The 23,798-nt window shown below is 41.0% G+C and overlaps 1 protein-coding gene across 2 annotated transcripts in view; it reads left to right on the top strand.

The window, feature by feature from the left end:
• EFNA5 (ephrin A5) overlaps positions 1-23,798 on the top strand; it is a 271,701-nt gene that overhangs the window by 242,000 nt on the left and 5,903 nt on the right. The window contains exons 3-4 of one of the 2 annotated variants that reach the window (XM_002917813.4): positions 19,550-19,615; positions 20,013-20,093. In XM_002917813.4, the coding sequence (XP_002917859.1) occupies positions 19,550-19,615; positions 20,013-20,093 (147 nt within the window). The remainder of the gene's footprint in view (positions 1-19,549; positions 19,616-20,012; positions 20,094-23,798) is intronic. The other variant, XM_011223163.3, reaches the window with a different exon arrangement.

Genomic DNA, 23,798 nt, shown 5'->3' with positions numbered 1-23,798 from the left:
ACTAAGCTGAGGGCAAGAGGAAGGGGGAGGCCTGCCCTGGTAGGCCTTCACTATTGGTCCTGAACATTGTTCGTCCTGTTTTTGCAACGCATCATTAGGGAGCTTTGCACTCCCCAGTACCGCGTCATAATCTCTTCATCCACCATCTCACTCTTCTATAAAAGGCGTCATGTCACCTACATGGCTGTTTCACTACATTGTCCCCAGTGCAACCTCCTGAGTCCTTCTGCTCCCCCACAGGTCTGTGTACTTTGAATCATTAAGTTCTGTCTGCTGGGCCCGAAGGGTCGCCAAAGCCTTGATACGTTTGGAAGCTACTCCAGGTTGTAGCTATCCGGGGCCTTCCTGCACTGATCATCTAAAAACGAGAAGTGAGACATCGTCCCTTCCCTCATACATGCAGTTCCTAGGGTGAACGTGGCGTAGGTATTCAATAAATGCTTTTTAACTACTTTTGTCTGGTACTCCAGGTCAGCAAGTATATGCAAACTGCCAGAAGACCCCCTGGAGGCTTTTAATGTCTTTGTGCCCAAGTCTGATGTAGAATTTAGCACATCGGACTAGGTCCTTTAGTTCAAAATTCTGGGGACTTCCCCCCCCCCCCATCCCATACAGAGCCTCTGGCTTCTGTCTGTCAAACTCCTTGGTTCTTCCTTCAAAAGGATGATGACAATTTCAAATTTTGGATCTTACTGTCTAAAATACAAGGTCACAGGACATCTGGCTGGCTTACTTGGTGGAGCGTGCAGCCCTTGATCTCGGGTTGTGAATTCAAGCCCCACGTTGGGTGTAGAGATTACTTAAAAATAAAATCTTAAAAAAAAATAAAAATAAAATGTAAGGTCCTGAGGGCAGAGACTGTGTACTTCTTCTTTCTTATTGTAAACAAAGTGGCACAAGGAAGGGCAGGGGGAATAAAGAACGGACCCATCTACCTCTGTGAGAATCCAGGGGATTCCAGTGGAGACCACCAAAGTTTTGACAGTGACGATTCCTGCTTTATGGAATTTTTGATCTATGCATATTTATAGAAAATGACAAGGCAGACAATGCTAAGTATTTTTATAATTCTGCTCTCTATTCTAGGGGAAGTTTTCAACTGAAACGGGGAGAAAGAAATCATTGGTGTTGATTTTATTCCCTTGAGGAAATCTGAACACGTCTATGTCATTTTAAACAAGCATGACATACGAAAATTAGGATTTTACAAAAGATAAATTGCAGAGTGATCATTCCATTTACAGAAGCAGAATTCTTTTCAATAGCCCTAGAGCGTTTTTTAAATGATGTGATTTCTAAAAATCCAGTTTATGTATACTTTTTAGAATCAAATTGGTCACAAGGGGCAAAAGTAGTTGGAAATTTTGAAAAGATAGCTGTAGGTGAGTGGGAAGAACATTTCTTGGGGAGTGCAAGGAAATCCTCAGTGCCTGAGAATTGCGATATGAAGCTCTTCCTTGCTAACATGGCAGCGGGGGGGGGGGGGGNGGGGGGGGGGGGGGGGGGGGGGAGAGGGGTATGTGTGTGTTGTATTGCAGAGGGCAGGTTGTGGCAGCAGCTCTGGCCGTGACCGGAGTTGTACACAGTATTATACTGTGCAGAGAATAGGGGCTGGTAGCTGCTTATGAGAATAACAGTTCTATAACTTCATTAGTTTTTCAAATTAGTATCACAGACAGCTCCCACTTTTCACCACTGTGCTTTCTGGAAATAGAATCATAAAGCAGAGAGTTGTAAAGTGCCTCCCATTTTCCTCCAGGAGTAATATCTTAATTGAGACTGTATCTCTGACCATATATTTGAGAAAAAATAAATCATAATGACGACCAACCCGATGTCAATGGCAAAGATGCAGTAGCCATAATCTTTTGCGGTTATTTAAAATAGTAAAATTATACTCTTTTCTATAAAAAGGATATAAATGTATTATACACATTGATTTTACATGCTCTCCAAAGAATATGCTCAGCAAATAAAAAGTTCAACTAAACTATTTCATAAATTTTAGCAGAACTAGCTATACTATAAATTCATTAAATATTTAATTGCTAATAATTTGGTTCTTTGTATTTAAGAGGAACTTTGGGGATGATTTCTTTGCCCTAGTTCTGTTCATGGTAGTTTGAGTGAACACTGTTCTCGTGATGAATGTCCCTGGGCCACATCAGCCTGTTCGGTATCCTTCCCCCCCCGCCCCCCCCCCATGAGATAAACCTTGATTCGTTATTTGGCAGCTCTGAAATGCTAAAGTTCAGGTTTCTAAACTTACAGAATGAGGAGACTGAACTACATTGTTCCCAGGGTTCACGCCCTTGAGTTTTGTGATTCAGTGACGTCAGCGTGCAGGTTGGTGTAAGGGGGCAAAAGTGCTCAGTGTTTAGCTGTTGATAGATGATGGTGATGAGATTTGTCTCCAGGTCCACAGTTACCCCCTTATGCATTTTCAGGCTAATCGGGGCTGCCGCTGCTTAGCATTACTCCAAATAAAGGCCACCAAAAAACCCTGACCTCCTTCTTGGACTTAATGCTTTGCTGATATTTTGCTGTCATTTGCCTTTACCCTTCACAGGAATGCCTTGAAAACAACCACCAGGTTATTAGTAGAAGCTTTTTCAAAAGTACTTTAAAATCATTTTGCTTCATACAAATATGTTTTAGTGCATCTTAATTTAATGTGGGGGGAAAAACCACTCTATCTTGAAAAATAAGCCACTTATTCACATTTATAGCAGGCTTAAGGACCTACTTACATTGCAGGAAACTCACATGCCTACTCAGTTATTGGCTTTTTTATTTTACTTTTCTCCCCTAAACTTGTGATTTTGTGGGCATTTATAGTAGATCAGTAAGCAAACAAGCATTTTCTTGGGGTGACCTTGTCTTTCCTTCATTTATCCTTTCTTTTCCTTCCTTCATTTAACAGATATTATTGAGTGCCAGAGTGCTGGCCAGAAGTATTTTAGATTCTGTGTGTACAGTAGAGAAAAAAATAGCCAAAAGCCTTGCTTTAATAGAACCTATACTCTGCTGGGGAGCCAGGGGGTGGGGATGGGGATAAACAAGCAAATAAATAAATTTGAAATATGTCAGGTAGTTGGTAAATGCTATGATGGAAAAATGAAACAGGAGCAGAGGGAATATAAAGGTAGGGAAATTGCTATTTTATATATAAGAATATTTAAATATATTAAAGGATTATCCATCTATATAACTATAACATAGAGTGATATATATATATATAATATATATATATAATATATATATATATATATTATATATATATCAATATAAATAGAGAAGTAGGTAGGGGTACAAGGAGGTAGATCAGGAAAGGCCTTTCTAATAGTTAACACTTGAGCAGGACTTTCAAAGAAGTGAGCACACAAGCTATGTGNATATATAATATATATATATATATATTATATATATATCAATATAAATAGAGAAGTAGGTAGGGGTACAAGGAGGTAGATCAGGAAAGGCCTTTCTAATAGTTAACACTTGAGCAGGACTTTCAAAGAAGTGAGCACACAAGCTATGTGTCTGTCTGGTAAAAGGGCCATCCAGGTAGAGGGAACAGAAAAACATGAAGAGCCTGAGCTGAGTTGTATGCCTGCGTGGCTGGAGCAGGACAAACCCCGAGAGAGCTCTGAACAGTGTGTGTGTGATGGATTGGAGGGTTTTGAGCAGAGAAGGAACGTGATCTGACTTAGCTTCTGCCACGATCACTCTGAACTCTTGTCCACCTCTCTTGAGTGCAGCAGAATCCTTTGTTTCGCTGGCTGGATGGGATCTTTGGGATTTGGTCCACTGAGGGGAAGAGTTTTGGAAAAACAGATGGTGCAGGAAATGTTCCATATGCTGTTGAGTAGACCTGAGCGGATCAGATACCTACCTTGCAAGAGAGGAAGGAAAAGATAGAGACAAAGTCACCTTTTATGTACCTTATTAATGAACTCCTATCCTTATTGAATTTAAGGGAAAAATTAGTGAATCTGTTGCATCTGTTTGTTTGTTTGTTTGTTTTTTTCCTGAGGCATCAAGAAAGGCCCTTGACTCTGTCTGTATGTAAATAGGCGGTGGTTTGGGGCTCAGCAGGCCCCTCCCCCAGATGGAGCCCTCTCAGTTGGCTTTTGGAGAAGAGGAATTTCTGCTTTACATGTTAATTTGGGTTCTTGCGCCACAATGTTGTCAACTAATTTACTTCTCCTCCAGGCCAAGACTAAGGCACCACAGTGGGGCAGGGGACGGGACGAGAGGGAGGAGCAGGCAAGACATGCCAGGAGGTCAGAGACCTCAGTGCCAGGCTGAGAAATCTCTCCTTTCAGAGGGGAGTGTGTACTAAGAATGCTGCCAATTTTCCCAGTTTTCTTTTTGGAACATTTGGTTACTGTGTTTTGTTTCGTGTTTTCCCTCCAGTGGTGCATATGGGTACTTAGAGTAGTACACAGTTACAGTAATACGGTATTAAAAGGGTTTTTCTTTTTCTTCACACACCTGATTAGGAAATGTGGGTAGGGCATGTCTCTGCAGGCAGAACCCCACTTGGTTCTCTTACTAAAACCTCTTGTAAATGCTTAAGATTACACAGTCAAGTTCTACCAAGTTTTAACCTACTCCCAGACTTTTTTGGAAGGACTTTTAAGAGCTTCTGGGAAATTATGCAACAAACATGTGAAGTAGGGCAGCCATGGAGAAAAGCATGATTTATACTATAAACTGAGGTTGTGTAGTTCTGGCACTAGAAGGATGTGGATTTGAGTATCCGTTGTGCCATGCACTAGCTAGGTATGTCATCGGCTAACTACTGATCCCTGTAAGCCTCGGTTTCCTCATCTCTTAAATGAGGATAATAATAACCGGCCTTGCAGAACCGTTTTGAGGATTAAATGTAATAAACCTGGCACAGTGCCTCCTGTGTAGAAATAGTAGATAAATGGTAGCTATTATAATAATATTATTATGCATCTTGAAATGAAGTTCCCTCCCACCAAGCTCCATAACAATTAAGAAATAATTTTGTGTTTCTAATTTGTATTTGGGTCAAGTTAAATAGAGAAAAAGAAACATTATGGAGAAATAATATTCTAGAGTAATTGGTGCCAAAAGAATCCTAAAATAAAAATATAGGTCTTGTTATTAATCCCTTATAACAATCATTTGTAACCATTCTGCGACAGATTTATTGACTACAGCATTCATTTAGAAATGCTAAACTAATGAGAACTTGGCCATTAGTTGTGATAATGGTCTATCATTTTGAGCTTGAACCATGTGTACTTATTTGGCCTCTTTTCAAAACAATAAATTATTTCAAACTCATTTCTTCTCTTGAAAATGTCCTTATGATTTAGGTCATGCTTTGGATTATGTGAGTAGTATTCCTATAATCCATCATCCAAAATAAACTATGATTCTGGGCTATTTTAAAATTGAGAAACTTCAAACATTTTTTTTTTTCAGAAATTGCATAAAGGGGTAACAGAGGCTCCTCCAGCCTCTAATTTATCTTTTTCTCTCTGTGCTTGATTGTTATTCCATATTAAGGTTATTTTCCTTTTAAAATAGCTCTGCACAAAGAGAATATACTGCTAAATACTATTGCAAGGGAATGTTTACAGATGCAAATGACTTCTATTTAAGGAGCTCATGATTAAAACTTGAAAGAATGTGGCACTAGAAAGCATGTGAATAACCTTTGAAAAATCTCACAATAGAACTGAATATGGGATATTTATAATCTGGGATTACAGCTATAAGGGTATGTGTGAATATGCATGTTCAATATGCTGCAAAGGACCTCCAACTGAAACATGTTAATTTTACTTTTCTTTAATTTAGATAAATTAACTGTTTCAATATTGGGAACCTGTAATGTAGAATGAACTAGAAGGCCAGTGCAGAATACTAGAAGGGACCAGTATTACATTTGCCTGCAACAAGTATGCCAGCCAGTTTCCATGATGCCATCTTTCTGATAAAGACAAGATATCTTTTTGATAAGTTCTTCACTGGGCCGTTTCAATCTTCCGTAGTTGCTTTGAGACTCGAAGTGTATTTCATTTCTTTCTTTCTTTCTTTCTTTCTTTCTTTCTTTCTTTCTTATTGCTCACAGAGCAGGCTGCTAATAAAATCAGGGGGGGGAAAAAAGCTGTGATCATGAGCAGACCTAGCTTTTCAATCTATTCCTACCCAGAGAAGATATGCCCTTTGGTTTCTTGTTGTAAAGCCTAACCTTCTGGGGTCACCCAAGAAATCAGCCCAAGTCGTGTGTCTCCTTTTGGTGGAAATCATGTCTTTCACCCTCGGGTGTCCTAGGCAGTCCCGGCTCCTGCCCCGCATCTGGGTTCTGGAGGACAGTCTGGCGCGGACCCCGGCTGCACAGAACTAATGAACATGTCACGCGCGTCTTGAGTTTTCCAGTCTCTGGCACAGCTGTGGCACTTTCCCCCCCTGCTGCGAGGCACAGCACGCTGGCCATTTGTTGGCAAGTTCATATTTCACACTGCAGGGAATTGAAATGATTGAACAGACAGAAGAAGAGTTTTATTTGCAGTAGCCTACGTATCCCCAGCCTCTGATCTGGCATAAAACATCTGCTTCATGATCTGCTTCAAGGCCAGTTCCTTCCCTCCAACAAAGGTTACGACTTCAGGCAAGCTGTGCTTCCACGGGCAGGAGGAAATTTGCCCGAAGACTTGATTGAGTCAGAATCAAAGCATCCTGCCACAGAATTTCTTTTTTCAATTATCTTCGAAGAGGCAGCCAGACTTTAAATGTATCGGTATAATAAATGTAATGAAATAAGGCAGACACCCCCTTCCCGCTGTTGCTCTCAAGGGAAGGTGCATATCCAGTTGTGCGCCCACACCCAGAAGCCTGTGAGCCTCCCCCACCTATCTGCCCCCCCACACACACACACACACGCCTTGGCAAGGGCCCATGGTAGGTACGGCCCTTGGATGGGTCTCAGCCCATCGGCATGATACATAAGCACATGCATTGGCTGTACCTGCAGTGTTTACATCTTTCAGATTATAAAAGCAAATTGGCCTGATACTGAAGGTAATTATTACTATTTTTCATAGTGAGGAAGCATCATACATAGCCTTTGTTTTGCAGTGTGGTCCTAATTACTAATTATGTTTACCCTCATGATTTTGTTGGGCAGAGTCATATTTTTTGTTCAAGACAGTCCTCGCTAGCCTTACAGACATATATACAAAATTAAATCCTTGCATTTTATTATGCTAGAGCAATTAGATGCCATCCTCGTAATGAGAAACATGACATCTTCATCGTTCTCCTTTATATTTTCATGTTGTTTTAAAGCAGACATTTACCAGAACTGAATACAGTCTTACACACGCACGCGCACATACACATCCCTAATTGAATATCTGCATATCTCCAAGGAGTCCTGTGGGTGAAACCGTGTATTCATCTTCTTTAGTTCTTAGGCCACTTTGGTTTAAGAGTGAGAACTGTTGCTTTTATGAAGTGCCTTTTTCTATAAAGTCAAAACCTCACAGCAGTGCACAGAAAGCCAACGGTATAAAGGAGCTAAGTAGAGTCTTTAATAGAGAGAGCTGGGTTGTAAGTGTTTTTGTTCCTACGGAGCAGATAGATTTGGCTCCATCTGTTCCATATTCATAACAAAGGAGCGCACTTACAGGAGGGCCAACTTCCCCGGAGCCGCCTGGTAATGATCTTTTCACCAGAATGAAAGCATCTGAACCCAGTGGCTTGGCCCCACGAAAAGCAGCTAGCAGGATTGCCCGTCAGAACCCCGATTTTCTCATAACTCAGGTAGACATAAATTTTCCCAATCTGTGGAATGAAAAAAAAAATTAACTGATTTCTCACCTCCCTGCAGCACTGTGTCGTTAGGAAGCTCCAAATACAGGAATATAACCTCCCCCCTTCTACAACCACAAAAGATTTGTAATTAGATCTTAGGAGGGGAAGTTTGCACTTGAAGTATCTAAAGATATCACACGGGAGAGGCTATTCTTCAAACTTTTAAGTTGTTTCTATTCAGATTTTCTAATCTTTTTAAAACTGGGGTTAATGAATAGAAATATGAGTTTTACCAAATAAGGAAAAACCCCTGTTGAGTTTTGTAATTAGCAAACTTCAAAGTCAATTTCGACGGAGACCTCTTAGATTAAAAAGATAAGTTGACCCAAGAGTACATACTTTTTCTTCCACTAAGCAGAAGAAAAATAGAATGAATTTTTTGCCCAAAATGCTAAGCTATACAAAAAATCTTCCTATTTATATGACATGTAGAGTCAGCATCAAAATGTAAATGATCCCTTAAAACTTAAATAGCACACTGGTATTAATATCATAGCTAGTGGATAGAATGCTTGTATTTATACGCTAGCTTCACAGATTTCTTAAGAAACAGAAACATATTTTGAAGTGTACTAATTCTTTTCTCCATTCTGTGTACTCTTCAAAGACGAGAAACTCCTAAAAAATACATCACTACTTTATTTAATACACTTCATGTTAACGTTATAATTGTAATTTATCAAACCTTTTATTATACATCTTGGTACCATCTGTGCATTATCTGCTTGCTAAACTAGGATTTCTGGCAAATCAAATTGTAAACAAATCTCTCAAAAAGTTTGCCACGGCAATAAAGTAGGCAAGGTTTTTATCTAGCTTTGAAATTGCTCTGCATTTTAGCAAGAGGAAATATAAAAGTAATATTCACAGAGCAAAAAACATAGCCAATCAATCTGTGAAGATCTCGGGTTTCCAGAACACCTTGGTTCTGTTGGTTATTTTTTGTAATGTATGGACCTGAGTATTTCTGGCATATTCGGTTTTTACTTCGTTCACTTACTCATTCCTTCAAAAATGCTTTTTGTGTGCCTTCTTTGTACCAAGCACTGTATTAGGTTTTGGAAACACTGTGTGTATTAAAAAATGGTTCTTGCTTCTGGAGCTTACAGTTTAATTGGGAGATAGACGATAAGCCAGGAAACAAACAAATCTCTAATTGCCAGTTACACAGGACCTATAAAAGGAGCTAGACGCAGTGACAGAGAAAACTAGAGAAGACAGCTTTCAGTTGGGTGATCACGGAAGGCCTCCCTTGGGAGGCAGCATTTGACCCATGGCCCCAGAGGAAGGATCAAGTGTGAGTTTTTGGTGCACAGAGGATAGTTGATGTCCACAGGAAAGACTATTTAAAGGGTTAGTTTGGATTTCAAATTTAGTATTTGACTTAAAATAACAAATATTAAAAATCTTTAAAATTTCAAATGTAGCCTATTCAAATTAGTTTATACATCTTATTATTTTATATATAAGACTAGAAAATTTAAATATTTGGCTCCATTTACAAACTTGGTTCATTTAACTCCTTTAACCACTAAAGATGTAACATAGTCTCTTTGCTTTTTATTTATTTTCAGTTGAAGTACAGTTAACATACAGTGTGTCATATTACTTTCAGGAGTATAATAGAATGACTCAGCAATTCTATACATTAGTCAGTCCTCACACGGTAACTCCTTCCTTTTCAAGTACTTAAATTGTTTGATTATAAAACCTTCCCAAGTATTTAAGTAATTCTTATAATAATTTAAAATGAAACATATGTTCTAATTCTGGTAAATGTTTTAAAACTCTTTGTAAACCTAAGATGTCATTTAGTCAAAAGTCTGAATCAGTTGTTCCATTTCATATTTTAAATTGGAATTCCTGTCTGACCAGTTACTCTGAATGGCCAAAGCTGTCATACACTTGGAAAGCATTAAGGTTCCACAGTCTCAGGTGCTTTTTTCACACACAAAAAATACTAGGTGTATGGTTTTGGTGCTCTTAAAAATGCCTATACTTAGTTTTTAAACTCAGCCATGCCTAAAGGACAGCTATAGCCCTTAACACAATTTTGGGATTAAGTTCTCATTTAGTGTTCCTTCCTTCTTAATGACTAGAGGATTTCAGCAAGGATGGCTTCAGTCTTCACCTTGGGTTACAATGTCCCAGTGTCACTCTGTCCTTAAAGGAGCTTGAGGTCACTGGATTCTCGCATCGCTCTGCCTTTATTCTCCTGCTTCCTGGTGGGGCCTGCAGCTCCTACCCAGACTGACCTTTGATGAGATTCCGCACAGCTTTGGCTCTAGAGATGCCCACGTTCCTTTCATTTGCATCTTATCTCTTGGACCACACACTTGCAGATATAACAATAATACCTACTGGACTTTTGTGTGTCTCCCCAGGTTTTGGCTCTTTGGTCACAGTTTCCAAGATGGTTCCATAGGAAGCAGCCAGCAGAGAGGGGGAAGGAGCCTTCCAGGAAAGGGGATTCTTTTTTTTTTTTCCTTGACACCTCTTCTCCATTTTTTTTTTTGTTCTAATTCTGAGTTTTCATTCACGTTTGGTCAATGGCTCCACAGATTTCTGTTGCTGCTAGACTCATTCTCCAAATCTTTATGGAACGCATGTGCTGAACAAAGCAGTAGGCTCCAGGGCACTGAGAACCCAGCAGAGCTCCTGCCTGCAGGGAACTCTCAGTTCCAGTCGCAGAGATGCAATATAACAGCCAGCTGTCAGACCAGACAGGATGGGGGACGTGCTCTTTATTACCTGATGCAAACAGATCCATGTCAGAACCCAAAAGAGGGTTTTTGTGTTGGAGGGACCGGGAAATAGCTCAAGTGGCCCGAGAGAGCTGGGATTGTGAGAAGCAAAGGACAAGGTCCCATGAGAAACGGGAGACAGTGAGGTTCTGGGAGGGAAGTTGTTGGGACTAGCAATTAATGGATTAAAGCAGGGAAGAGTGGGAGAGTTAAAGAAGGAAATCAAAGTTGGGGCAGATTTCTGAAAGACGGCCTGTTCTGCTGTTGTGCACGGTGCCGCCCTGCAATGCACAGCCAGTAATTTTCCTGGAAACGGTCCTGTTACTTAGAGACAACTAGAGCAAACTAGAATTTAGTCCCTCCCTATCCATTAGCTTTGATTTTATTCACTCAGTCAAAATTAAATCCTTCATCAAGGAAAGCATTTTTGGTGTGAAATGAAATGTACAGTCCTGCTACCTAAAAGACTTCCTCTTTGGTAGAATTTAGCTTGCTTGCTTTTTTTTTTTTTTTTAAGATTTTATTTATTAGAGCGCACACGAGGGAGCACTAGTGGGGGGAGGAGGGGCAGGAGAGGGAGAAGCAGGCTCCCCCCTGAGCAGGGAGCCCTACATTTGGGCCTTGATCCCAGCACCCCGGGATCATGATCTGAGCCAACGCAGGTGCTTAACTGACTGAGCCACCCAGGGGCCCCAAATTTAGCTTTTTAAAGAGGGAACATGAATTTCTTCAGGCCTCTAGGGTTCCATGGGGCCTGCTACCCAAACGAATACCCTGCCCAGATATTTAATCTTAGCTCCAGAAATATGCAGACATTGGGAGAATGTGGCCTACTGGCTAAGAAAAACAAATCACTGATAGGTGTAAATAGATATTTACCCAAATATGATGCAAAAGAATATTGGAGACAGGCCCAGGCACTCTTAGCATGATTTTCAAAAGGAACAGGTCATCCCGTGCCGTTCTAATTCTCTGACCTCTCACCACCACCCAGACCCCTTCACCCGCCACGTCCACTGCAAAGCTATAGTAAAATCCAGTTTTTCTAATTTAGGCTACAAGTAAAAGGTCACACTGGTCCCCCAGGGTTTCCTTGTGGTGAAGAGCTTGCTCCCCACTATCCATAACCTGGCCCCTCCCCTTCCTGTAATTGTGTGCTTAGAACCGGGGTCCCTTGCTAAGGGAGCAGCGCAGAGCTCATGCCCACAATGTGGAGACGAGGGGGGCACTGGTATTCTAGATCTAAAGGGATCTGTCACCTGAGTTTCCAAGTGCAATGTAACAGTCTGCTGCCCCTCTAAAGTAGGTCAGACTTAATTTTTTTTTCGTAGGGAAAGAGAGGCCCAGGTAGGTTTAGCAGCTGAAAGACACCACAGACGTCAGAGTAGGTGAACCAGGGAGAAAATTCAGATCATTATTAGCATGTACTCAAACCACTAAACCATGTCCCTTCCAAGGCCCCTCACCGGGGAAGATAAGGATGATAGTGGTTTTGAAAGTTTCAAAGAAAGGATAGCTTTCATCCAGGGGCTTCTTTGAATTGCATTAACTTGATGACTTATTAGTAATTTACTGTCTTGCTACGTTTAGTGCTAATAGGATAACAACACTGTCGCTGTTAATACTGTATAAATGAGCAGTGGGACTTGTGGCTGTCATTGCTTACCAGGTGACGGACACCCCAGTAATAGATCACAGAGGAGGCACAGGGAGCCTATGGAGAAGGAATAGTATAAATAGCTCCTCTCTGGGCTTCTAGGAGTTCTACCCTTTGTCTGAGTTTTTGGTTTTTTATTACCTTTATTATGTGGCTTCTAGCTGAGGAAGAGTTTTGTAAGTGAATCAGCCTGCATTATCTGCAGGCTGCAAAATTCACCAAAATCACCACAAACAAGGGAGAAGGAACTACTTGACCTCAATGACCTGGGACAGTCATTTCAATAGTGTGGCCTCAGGCAAGTCCAGGTCTCAGAAAATAGTTTTAACACCGCTTTTTAATAGGAAGCTTACTTTTCCTAACTGTGTATTGATTTTTTAATGTAAAATATCCAATAAGGAACTTAACAAAACCCTAAACACAAGGAAATATAGTTAACAATTAAAATGCTATCTAAATATTATCTTGTTTTTTGCGCCTATGTGTAGTGGATTTTTCCAGTCACATCATGGCAGGAGATAAATTTAGGCTGACATAATTTTTCCTTAAAATGAATTAGAAATGTTTCTTATATAGAGGATATTTTTAAAAGCATTCTCTGAAACCCAGGTTATTTTTTGGTCATGCCTTAATAGATACTGAAATATAAGGGACAAATCATACCCTCTTGGATAAGCAGTGGGAACAAGTTTGTTGTCCCTGAGCTTTAAAAAGCAAGGAAGAGTTTGCCCACACTTAAAATAAATGTGTACAAAAGCAGGATAATGTCCTATTTGTTTTCCTAGAAATCAGTGGAAAGAAACTTGTCCTCAGCCATTTATTTGAGGTTGCCAAGAAAAAATAATTGATCTACTGAGGCTTAGCTCCTGGAATTTAAATAATACTGAAGTTAGCATTTGCAGTGAGAATTTTGCCTGAGGGGGTAGAGAGCCGGCAGAGGGGGAGCAAGGGGTGTGATGGGTGGTACCTCCTATTTTTCTCTTTTGTCTGAGGCTGCACAGCTGGAACTAATTTTACTTCCCTCTCCCTGAACTTTACTCTAATTATCTGTCCCTGTCACAGTTCCCTGGTGTTGAAACCCAAGTTTTAGCTCATGGAGTAGACGAGCTTATTCATTATACAGTGGGGAACACCCCTCTTCTTTTCCTAGTTTTTGGTGTGTGTTTGTTTGTTTTTTTAAAGAAAATCCGCGGAGCCCAATCAAAGAATCTAATATTTACATGATATTTTAAGTTTCCTCGAGGCTCCTACCTTTACTGGGTAACCTCTTTTCCAAGTGTTCCCTCTGGGGCTTTGACCTTAACCTCACAGTGATTTCCGGCTTGAGACAAGGCTGGCTGGGAAAGAGCAAATGTGTGGGCATCCGCAGCTGCTCCTGGAGTCGCTCTGAGGACAGACGTTTAAGAAACCTGGGGCCAAGAGCAGGTTATTCAAACATGTGGGTTTTAAATATCAAAAGGTAGAATGGTGAGATGTAGTCCATCCTAACTGGTCCTTTTGTTCTTAATATGAGAATTAGGTGTTGTGCTGCTTTTTAAGAAAGGGCAGATAACCAGTTGCAAATTGTTGCTGGGATATTCTTTCCTAACAAGAGGCCTAACGTTTAAGACTTTTTTCTGTAGGTCTGGTAACCATTTTCCAAGAAGTCCATATGGCTTTGGTTAATCTCCATCCTATACCCACAACTTCTTCTGTTCCCTACCCTCCACCCACATGTACAAAATGGATTTTGATTCATTATGTTCTAGAAGACATTTTCAGTAGTACCGTTTCTTTAAATGGGCTTTACTTCTTGTGCCTTTATTGTGAAAGGAATATTAATGCTTAAATCTGCCCTCGCCTGTCTAATTTGCATATATCTGTGTTGTGTGTTAAACTACATGAAAACCTACAGAGAAAAAACTAGGCTGTGCTAACAACTAATAGCCTATCTTTTCTTTTGACTTGCACAAATTGAGAAATATTGCCTGTGGCAAACATAATGGAAAACTGCATTTTTAATGCTCCCACACACACTCATTTCTTTAAAAGGAAGAAGAAAGTGGCTATTCTTAAAAATAAAACTTCTTGGAGTATCCAGACTGGCAAGGGATACAGTAAAGGAGGATTTTGGCTTTTGGAATGAAGGTTTGGGGATGAATAAGGTTCGGCAGAGATGTTGAGGTTAACAAACGAGTACAGTATTGGGCTTAAAAATGTGGGGGAAAAATACAAGGGTATCATCCCACCTGCTAAGCTTCTGGTTCTTCATGAAGAAGGACGTTTGTTGCCTTGACTACTTTTGAGTTGCTTGAAATCTCAAAATATTTGTATTTCATGTAATAGCCTGTGTATAAGATAATTGATACAAGCTTTTTCAATATGGAGAGAGGCTTTAACTTATCATTACAATCCTTTTATTTCACATGTTTTAAAGCTCACCTTTCCATTCTCTTTCTCCTGTTTGAGGAAGGGCATTCTGTCTTATCATTTAAGTTTACATTTTCTATCAAAGCTCATTTTAGTTCACCCAGCAATTTGGAGTTGAAGTGAGACATCGTGATAATCACACAGAACAGCACAGGTTGGCCGCATTAGCAAAAACAAACTAAGTGGCATGGGAAGGAAAATGAAAAACCGTTTTCAACTGCTGGAGTGAAAACAAATAGATACATCTTGTAGTATTTCTTCAACAGCAGTTTATAATTACTTCTCTTCAAGGCCTATTTTCAGTGGACTTAGAACAGTAGCTTGAAAAGTAAACTGGCAAGGGATCCAGTCGTGTAGACAGGGCAGCAGAACAAGAAAGGAGCTGCCCCGTGGGAACCAGGGCCTGGCCGTCCTCCCGAGAGGATGCCCCAGTGCGTTAGTTTCTAGGTCTCCCCTCAAGTCGGCGGGAAGCCTCTGTTGGCACGGAGGTGTTTTTATACAGCATTATATCACTTAGTTGTTGAATTACAAATTACCCCCAAATATGGGGTTAAGACATTTAGTATTCACAATGTCTGTGGGTCAGGGACCCAGGGGTTGCTTAGCTGGGTCCTCTGGAGTCTCTCACAAGATGACAGTCCTTTAAAGGCTGAGCTGAGAAGGATTCACTTTCTAGCTGACTCACCAGACGGTTAGCCAGTTCAGGTCCTTGCATACTCTCGGCTGGAAGTCTCTCTCAGTTCCTTGCCACTGGCCCTCTGCACTGAGATCCTGATACTACAGCACCTTGCTTCATGAGCAAGAGAGACAGCAAGAGAGGGAGCGCTAGCAAGAAAGAAGTCCCAGTCTTCTGCGACATAATCACAGAAATGACATCTTGTCAGAGTGGCTGTATTCTATTCATTAGAAGCAAAACACTAGGTCCAGCCCACTCGCAAGTGAGGGTAGTCAGAGTCGGGTCAGAAGCTACCTATCAAAAGCACAATGCCATTATATTCTTGCCACGTCCGACTGATGAGTCCGTAGTGAACTGTGATGTGAATACTGTGTATATTTACAATGCTAAATACAGCGTGTGGAAGTACTGATGAGGGGGGCATTGAATGTGGTCCCCTTTATGTATCAATTGGCTGATAAGTGCTCAGCTGAGCTTACCTGAGCCCCAGGAGACCAAGAAAAGAGGTGTTCAGGAATGGCTAGAGTAAGGGCGCCTGTCTGAGGTCATGGAACAGAGCAGCCCTCGTGGCCTTATGAGCACGATACTCTAAACACCGAGACCAGAGGGCCCTGATTATATTTCATTATGTGTTGTAAGGTTTTGATTGGTACTTTGCGGATCATTAGGGGGAAGGGACCCTGTGGTTTGATTTATAAAGTTGCTATTAAGATCACGGAATGGGAGGGTGTACTTGTGTTAATGGTCCCATGCCCTACTTCCAGCTTCCGGACTCCAAATGTACATTTTCAGCAGTAAACTGAATAAAGGGATATGGATTTGGATTATGAGACAAATGGTTAAGACAGGAGTTGCATTTCACATTTTAATTTGACAAATTCTGCTAGAAAAACCATGCATATTTATAGAGTTCAAGTCTAGGTTTTCTTCACCTGTTGCAGGTTAACACATCTTTTTGCTTTCTGAAGTTCCAATGTGGGAACTTAGGGAGGAAATGCTCTCATTCTTTTGTCCCAGTTGCTACTGATTGGCTTCTGTAGGCTCTGTGAAGCCTCGAGAAAATTCCCTCTGAGCGACACGTCTGGGACATCCTCCCCCTCCTGGACCAAGCCAAGTCCATGCAGACCTCAGTTATCACAGCGATCCCTCGTGTGCTTCACGGTCATGTCCCCAGCTGGAATAAGCACGGCACAAGGACAGAGACCGGGTGTCTGACCAGCTTTGTACCCCTAGGACCTAACAGGGGAGCTGGCGCACAGTAGGAATTTTAAAGCTTTTTGAATGGATAGATGAAGCAGTTAGTAATTATGACCAGTTCTCAAAACTTCCCTATTAATTCTCTAAGGCAAGTAGCATAAGAAGTAATAAGATCTGTTTTAGCTAAGATCGTGTTGGTCACTATAAACTGGTGTGGCTCTAGAATTATAGGGATGAGTATTACCTACACTCCTGAGACAAGCCAGGCACATTTTCAGTTTCTACTCCCTCGTGTCCATCTGCAGCTCTTTTTTTTTTTTTTTTTGCTCATAATTGATCCTGAGAGGATTTTCTTTGTAACTTCACTTGTGTGACTGTTACATTTGTCAGTTCCCCTGTTGTTTGGTGTTCCTCACGCTCAGCCCACTGCTTGTTGTTTACTTGTGACTCTGGTAAAGCACTTTTAAGATTTCCTTATATCTTCAGCTATTACTAATAAATAATCCTAAGCGTTTTGTCCATAGTGTGAAGGCATCCGACATTTGTCATCCAGGGAGTCTGGGGTTAAGAAACCTGGAACATAACGTGCAATAAAGCCAGAGTCTTACTTTTTAAAATCTTACATAAAACGTTTTTATGCTTTTTTGGTTTGATCTTTGTTTCTCCATGTGGTAAATGAGGAACCCAAGTGATACTGACCTGGCCTGCCCCCTCAGGTTAGCTGTAAGGGTTAAGAACTGATTTCATGAGCTCGGCCCAGAGGTTGTGGAGTTAACTGATTTAATGTCATCTGCATTGTGTACTCACATTATATGTTTTTAGTTTCTGTTCATGAGCTTTTCTAAGGATTAGAGTATAATAGTCAAACAGTAGAAAGTGTCAATCACGTTATTGTTACAGCTTTTCTGGTGATAGGAGAGGAGGAAGTCATGGAGAAGTGAGGGAAGAGAGGTTTTTATTTTAAGTAGATTATGTATTTATGTATGTTTGTATTTTATGATCTTAATTTACAGAAGGATGTAAGTCAGCCCTGTAGCTGAGGCTCAGTGTCCATCTCTCAGAGCTGGTGAGAGAACTCCGCTGCTGTCTCTCCCAGATAGCTTATCATTTGTTGTGGTTTGGTTATTCCGGTGCGCCCTGCAATGATTTTCATGTCCTGGATTTTCAGGATTTCTGCTACATACAAATCGGAAAGGCCTGTACAAACTCCCAAGTTCCCCCACTGAAACAAACACTTGATGCTGCCGTGAGCCTATTGTGTCTTGCGGTATCTTCGGTACAGTCCATTCTTGCATGTGGCAAACCAAATTCACGCACGAGGCTCAGGCTCCTAGTGAGTTCATCTCAGCTCAAAAATCCATAGACTGGCAGTGTAAATATCCACGTGTCACTCTTTCACACCACCTCTCGTGAATAATGAGACATAAACTATCTCAAGAGCCGTGGTTTTCCTAATGAATTGGAGTCACCTATGTGTACTGTGTTTGTGACATGCACATTTGCAGTTGGGGTCCACAGGAAGGACACCATTTCCTGGATCAAACCACAGAGTGCAAATATTGTGCCCTAAATAACACACTAGTTACTGTAAATGTCAGTAGAGGGAGTTTGATTTAATGAAAGCCTACAGCAAAGCCAGCTGTTAGCACTTCTTAACTGCTTGTCAGAGGGAAAAGGGGGAGGGACAGAAACCTCTTTTCTGTATACTTTAGTCTTCGAATTAAGAGGTTTCAACAGGTGTTGAATAGGGACGCTAAGGGTCCTTTACAGCTTGCTATCTTTTAGGTGGTGAACTTATAAGTTCCCCAGCACAGGGGTCCTGGAGTTACCACAGGACAGTCAGGTAAAATTGGTTTGGAGTTTGCATCTTGAATCCCCTCACCTAAGAAGCATTTTCATTGCCTGAGCTCCCATGAGGAATAATAAAAGATAAAAACAAAGGAGAGAGAAAGCGTACCAAACACGGGTCCTGTCTTTGTCACCGTGGGGCTCACCAAACTCACTGTAAGCCATGTGAGTTTTTATTGTTGTCATCTGCATTTTCTGAAGAAACCACTTGAAGCAAACACACAGGGAGGAAAGTATGTGGCACTCCTTTCTATCATTTTTGTCATTTCTAGAATGCGTTAGTAAATGGAGATCATTAAGGGTCTTACCGCCCTTGGAAATCCCTTTGACATTACTGTGTGTGTACTACGGGGAGATAATCTTTCCAGCACAGAGAAAGTTTACAGTCTTATTATCTTGAAGAGGGGAAGCAAGTTCCTCCCTCAAATGAATTATAACTTGAAACATGTTGTCATGTTTTGGTAAGCCCACTTTATTACTTCCATCCTTCTCTGTGGCAAATTTTTAAAAAATAAATGTACCATTGCACCGTAGTGATTTCTCAATAGCATGTTGTACTTACAATGGCGTGATGGAAGTTGCTGGGCTCGGTGTAGTCACAGAGAATGCAGAGCCAAGTTCTGAGTAAAACCTCTAATTGAATTACCTGCAAAGCACTGACAGACAGGCTTTCAGGACAGACAAAGCTTTGCTTTCCCCCGCAAAAATAGGTCATGTTTAAGTTGGCCTGTGACTATTTGTTACTGGTTTTTGCCAGCACTTTCACCTTGGGCCCCTTTTCCTGCAGGAGACGGGGAGTAGCTCTCTGATGGCCCAGAGGGCTCAAGCATTATCTTCTTATTTTGGAGAAAATTCATAACAGATCAAGTTAAATGGAAGAGGCTTTGAGATAAAAATCCCAAGTATTTTTCTGTAGATTATACCAACATTCTTGCATGAGTCTTCACTGTATTGGAAAGAAAAGCCCGGGATAGGAAAGTAGCCCTATTTCTAGCGGCCTCTATCAGCCTGAAAAGTGTTTTTGTTTTAACTTCTGGGAGAAATGAGAGTCTGCTCCTGTGGTTCGGGGAAGCACGTCTTGGAGAGCCTTTGCATCTGAAAATGAAGAATAATCTGTTGTCGCTCTCTCCTTTTTTTCTCTTTTTGTCTCATCCACAGCCTCTGCAATCCCAGATAATGGCAGAAGGTCCTGTCTAAAGCTCAAAGTCTTTGTGAGACCAACAAGTAAGTTGACTAGAATGAGCTTCAGAGGGTGGCTTCACTGCGCATGCTTTATCGTGTGTCCTGGTTCACGCGGTACAACTTTTTTTTACTGTTAAATCCTGTGTGGTACCTGTTTTGTATATCAGCATCCATGTTTTAGTTTTCATCATATTTTTTCTCATCATTCTTCATGATGCTTTTATTTTGAAGTACACAGCAGTTGCTAACTTGTTGTTTCTTAGACTGTTGTACGTGCACAGCAAGTGGGAACAATATTGGCATTTGGATACATGCCATTGATTGTAAAACAATCTCTACATAAATTAAAGGAGACAATAGAGAGAAAGAAAAAAAAGAAATGGGAGTTGAAGGGTGTCTTCACTAACATATTTGGCTGTTATCTCTATTTTTGTTATAGATAGCTGTATGAAAACTATAGGTGTTCATGATCGTGTTTTCGATGTTAACGACAAAGTAGAAAATTCATTAGAACCAGCAGGTTAGTATGCTTAGAGACTCTCTTTTAACAAATGCATCTCTCTCTGGTGCTTCCGTACTTTTTTTCCTTTCTTCTCCTCCGCATGTTTGCATGTTCTAGTTGCTCTGCTGTTGCTCATTGCTAGCGATGCTAATACTACTTACGCTCGACCTCATTCCTCCAGTATCTTTGTCTAATGCATGTTAGATAAAATATGACCTTTCTTGTTTGGACATGGGTTTGATATAATGCAGTATCCTAACACAGTAGCCCCATCAGAATGCTAAAATCTCACTACTTTTTACCATATCCTCCGAGCATGCTGGTGAATCACTGTGACTATTAATGGATCTGTTTTCAAAGAAGACAGAAAAAAATTCTATCGTATATGTTTAAAAAAAGTTTATATTATGTCCAAATTTATGGATAAAAGTAATTAAGACTATTGCACAAAATAGCAGCTAATTCAACATATTTAATTTTCTCTGGCAATTCACATGCATCACTGAACTGCTCTAAAGACCTTTATTACGTTTCAGATATTATTTGTGCTATTGATATATCATTAGCAGCTGGTCTGGAGAAGTAAAATCATGTTGCCTAACACCACAAATTCACACACTTGTTACTCCCACGACTGAATCAGTGGTCTGTCCAGCCAAATGCAATCCTTGACTGCTGAGGCAAACTAAGTATTAAGGAGAAATTTTTTTTCTACTGCTATGTTCCACACACCCAAACTTTCCTGTCACTGAAGAAACATAAAACCCACACAAGCACTTATCGAAACATTTACACTGTAGTGTACTGTGGGTGAGGTGGTCCTGGATCCTATCCATTTGGTTATAAATTCAACGAGACTGATTCCGAGGGATAGGAGCTCTCTATCCACTGTGCCCTGAGGACTGTGCCTTGATGCCGCTGTATACCTACCTTGCTCTGGTTTCCTCTCTTTGCCCTACCTGCTTAAGATCTTAACTGGTTTCCTGACCCAACTCCCGCTACCTTCTCAAAGCTTAATGGAATTAAAATGATTTCTTCTTCACAGAAAGATGTGAGCACTCCCCCCACCTTATGCGAACAGATTTTTTTTTTCATCTGTTTGTAGCAGCACTTTTTTTTTATGGCCCTAGAAATTAAAGGGTTGTGAAGTCCACTTTATCTTTTGAGTATTGTTACTAGGACATAGTCAGTGAGCCTTAGGGAAACTTACCCTGAGTAAATGCAGTGCCTCGGGACATAAAATAGCTTTCACACTGTAACTGACAGGAAGAGTTAGTTTTTTTCCCCAAGCATTCTTGTTTTTCTAAGGCAGGCATCTCACCCCAGCACAAATGGGAAGTGTGTACAATAAAGCTCTGAGAGGCCTTCTTGGCTCCCCAGGGATCAGCTAGCTGCTTTAGAAAGTTGCAAGGATTGAGTGCTGACATGGAGATATTTTAATTGTGTCCTGGAAATCTGGAAGCATTACTGGGGCTTTTCAAGGTACCAGACTCCATCCAAGCTTGAGGACTTGGCCCATCCTAGGATGTTTGAGTTAGATGGGCTCTCTTCTAAGGACCCCAGAGTCTACACTTCCCCTTGATAACTGAGACTTGCCCAGGCCACATCACTAGTTAGAGGCAGATCTAGTTCTAATATTCAAATTTCTCAACTTCCCTTCCAACATGAGTAGAAAAGGAGGATTCTCTTACTATTAGTAGACACATAGATCTTCATAAAGAGAACTTTACTCTATTGGAAATGTTAAGTCATGCGTAGAATGACAGAGTTAGGCAAGTTGTAAATGTAAGTTATCCTGAATTACGATTTTTTGATGTAAGGTGTGGTAGAATGTAGGCATATCTTTCCAATAATCTTTTTTTCCAGGTGTATTCCATTGCCTATCAAGAAAGCAAGAGGCTGTTTAGAAACAACAGATTGCATGTTTTTCTCAGTCATCAAGAGACACACTGAGGACTGTTCTGACACTAAGAAAATTACCTTTGAATTCAACTAATGATAAAATGCAAGATATTAGGATGCATTCATATGTGAGCATGTGTCACTGTCTTTGGGGAAATAGGCTTTTTTTTCCCTGAGCATTTAAAACCCTTGATGGCTCCCAAACCTATACACATAGAACTGATGGAAGTTTGCAAAAGTCTGATTGTGTGTGTGTGTGTGTGTGTGTGTGTGTGTGTGTGTGTGTGTTGGAGAGTGGACGTGCAGGCTCCTCCAGTCGGTCAAGGCTGGGTTTAAGGGCTTTCTTTGAGCAGCTACACTAGAAAAGTAAGACAAGGTTGAGCTACCACCCCTGGCTATAGGAATGCAGTAATAAGTGTGAGTACTTCGTCTTATTCCTCACAAAATTCAGTCAGGCGTGTGGCTTTACACCACTGTGGTGCATGGTTGAGTATAGACCTAGACTTATGAATCCAGAAAGCCTGAAAGGATTCCACTGCATGTTCTCGGCAATGTGTACTAACTCACCTGTCTTTGGAATGTATTTGCCTTTTTTGTTTGCTTGCACACTCTGCCTGCCAGTTTCCTGTCATCAGGGGTACAGGATGATCTCAGGGCAGACATATGCCACATAATATGCTCCCAGATATTGCTAGTGTTCTCTCAATTAACCACTGAAACCCTCAGACTGTGGAATCCTGGAGGCAGGAGGCAAGACTTGATTTAGTTTCTGAGGTCTTCCTTCAAGCCACATTTACCATCATGAGTGTTAGGAAGTCTCTGATGGTTAGATATAATTTCCACTGGGAGAGATTTTGCTTATGAATTCTTCCTTAGAATTCAGAAACTGCTCAGATTTACCCAAATGACAGCCAGTTTCTCATTTTGCTTCTCAGGGGCCATAGAATCTTCCAACATTGAGGCCCTGTTAGACTCAAAGGATGCTTTGTAGAACCCTGAGCCAGGACCAGCATGTTACAGAGAGCAGAGAAGAACCGTGTGGCCCTAATGGGACAGATTTTCCCCTTTGAGGGCAGAATGATACTTACTGGTCAGTTGCTTAGAAGAGGGTTACTTCCAAAAATCATCCATGATTAGAAGACTGAAAAGTACATGTAACCTCATACTTCAGTTGTATGAAAAACAAAAGCTTTCCTCCTCTCCACGTCCTGCAAGGTCATTCACCCTGTCTTATGCTGCCTGGAGCAATGGCTAGCCCTTGCTGAGCATCCTGGAAGGACAGGGAGGGCAGCTCTCCCTCCAGTTCACGCTGAGTACCTACTTATGACGGGAGTACCTTTTATCAGTACACATCCAGACTTTACAAGGAAGAGGATTGGGTAATTTGGTAGTAAAAATAAGATGGAGAAGAAACCAAGAGCTGATGTAATTTCAGGTGTATAAATATAAATGGTATTTCAAAATGAAATCTGGAAGCCTCGGGGTTTATGGTTTTTGCAAATTAAACCCAGAGTACTCTATTATTCTGATTGACAACATATTGATGCTCTTAAGGTGATTTGGATTTTAATTTCAGGGATATTCAGGGCATTTATGTTGAATTTCTGTGAACTACGGATTGAATACATTTGCCAGGCTGAAGAAGAACGGAGAGAAGCGTCCACAAGTAGTTGGCACCATGGGGGCTTTAGAGTTTTCCCTCTGCATCCATTTAACTCCGCATTCTTGCTTCCTAACCTTCTCTAGTCTTTTAAGCCAATCGCGACCCCATGCAGGTTTGCTCAGGTCCAGGGGAGGGGAGCAAATCAGACAGGAACGCAG

The sequence above is a fragment of the Ailuropoda melanoleuca genome, chromosome 3 (assembly GCF_002007445.2).
Source record: "Ailuropoda melanoleuca isolate Jingjing chromosome 3, ASM200744v2, whole genome shotgun sequence".
In the NCBI taxonomy this organism is placed as follows: Eukaryota; Metazoa; Chordata; class Mammalia; order Carnivora; family Ursidae; genus Ailuropoda; species Ailuropoda melanoleuca.
The sequence above is the reverse complement of the archived record's forward strand: the minus strand, read 5'-3'. Positions and strand labels throughout refer to the sequence as shown.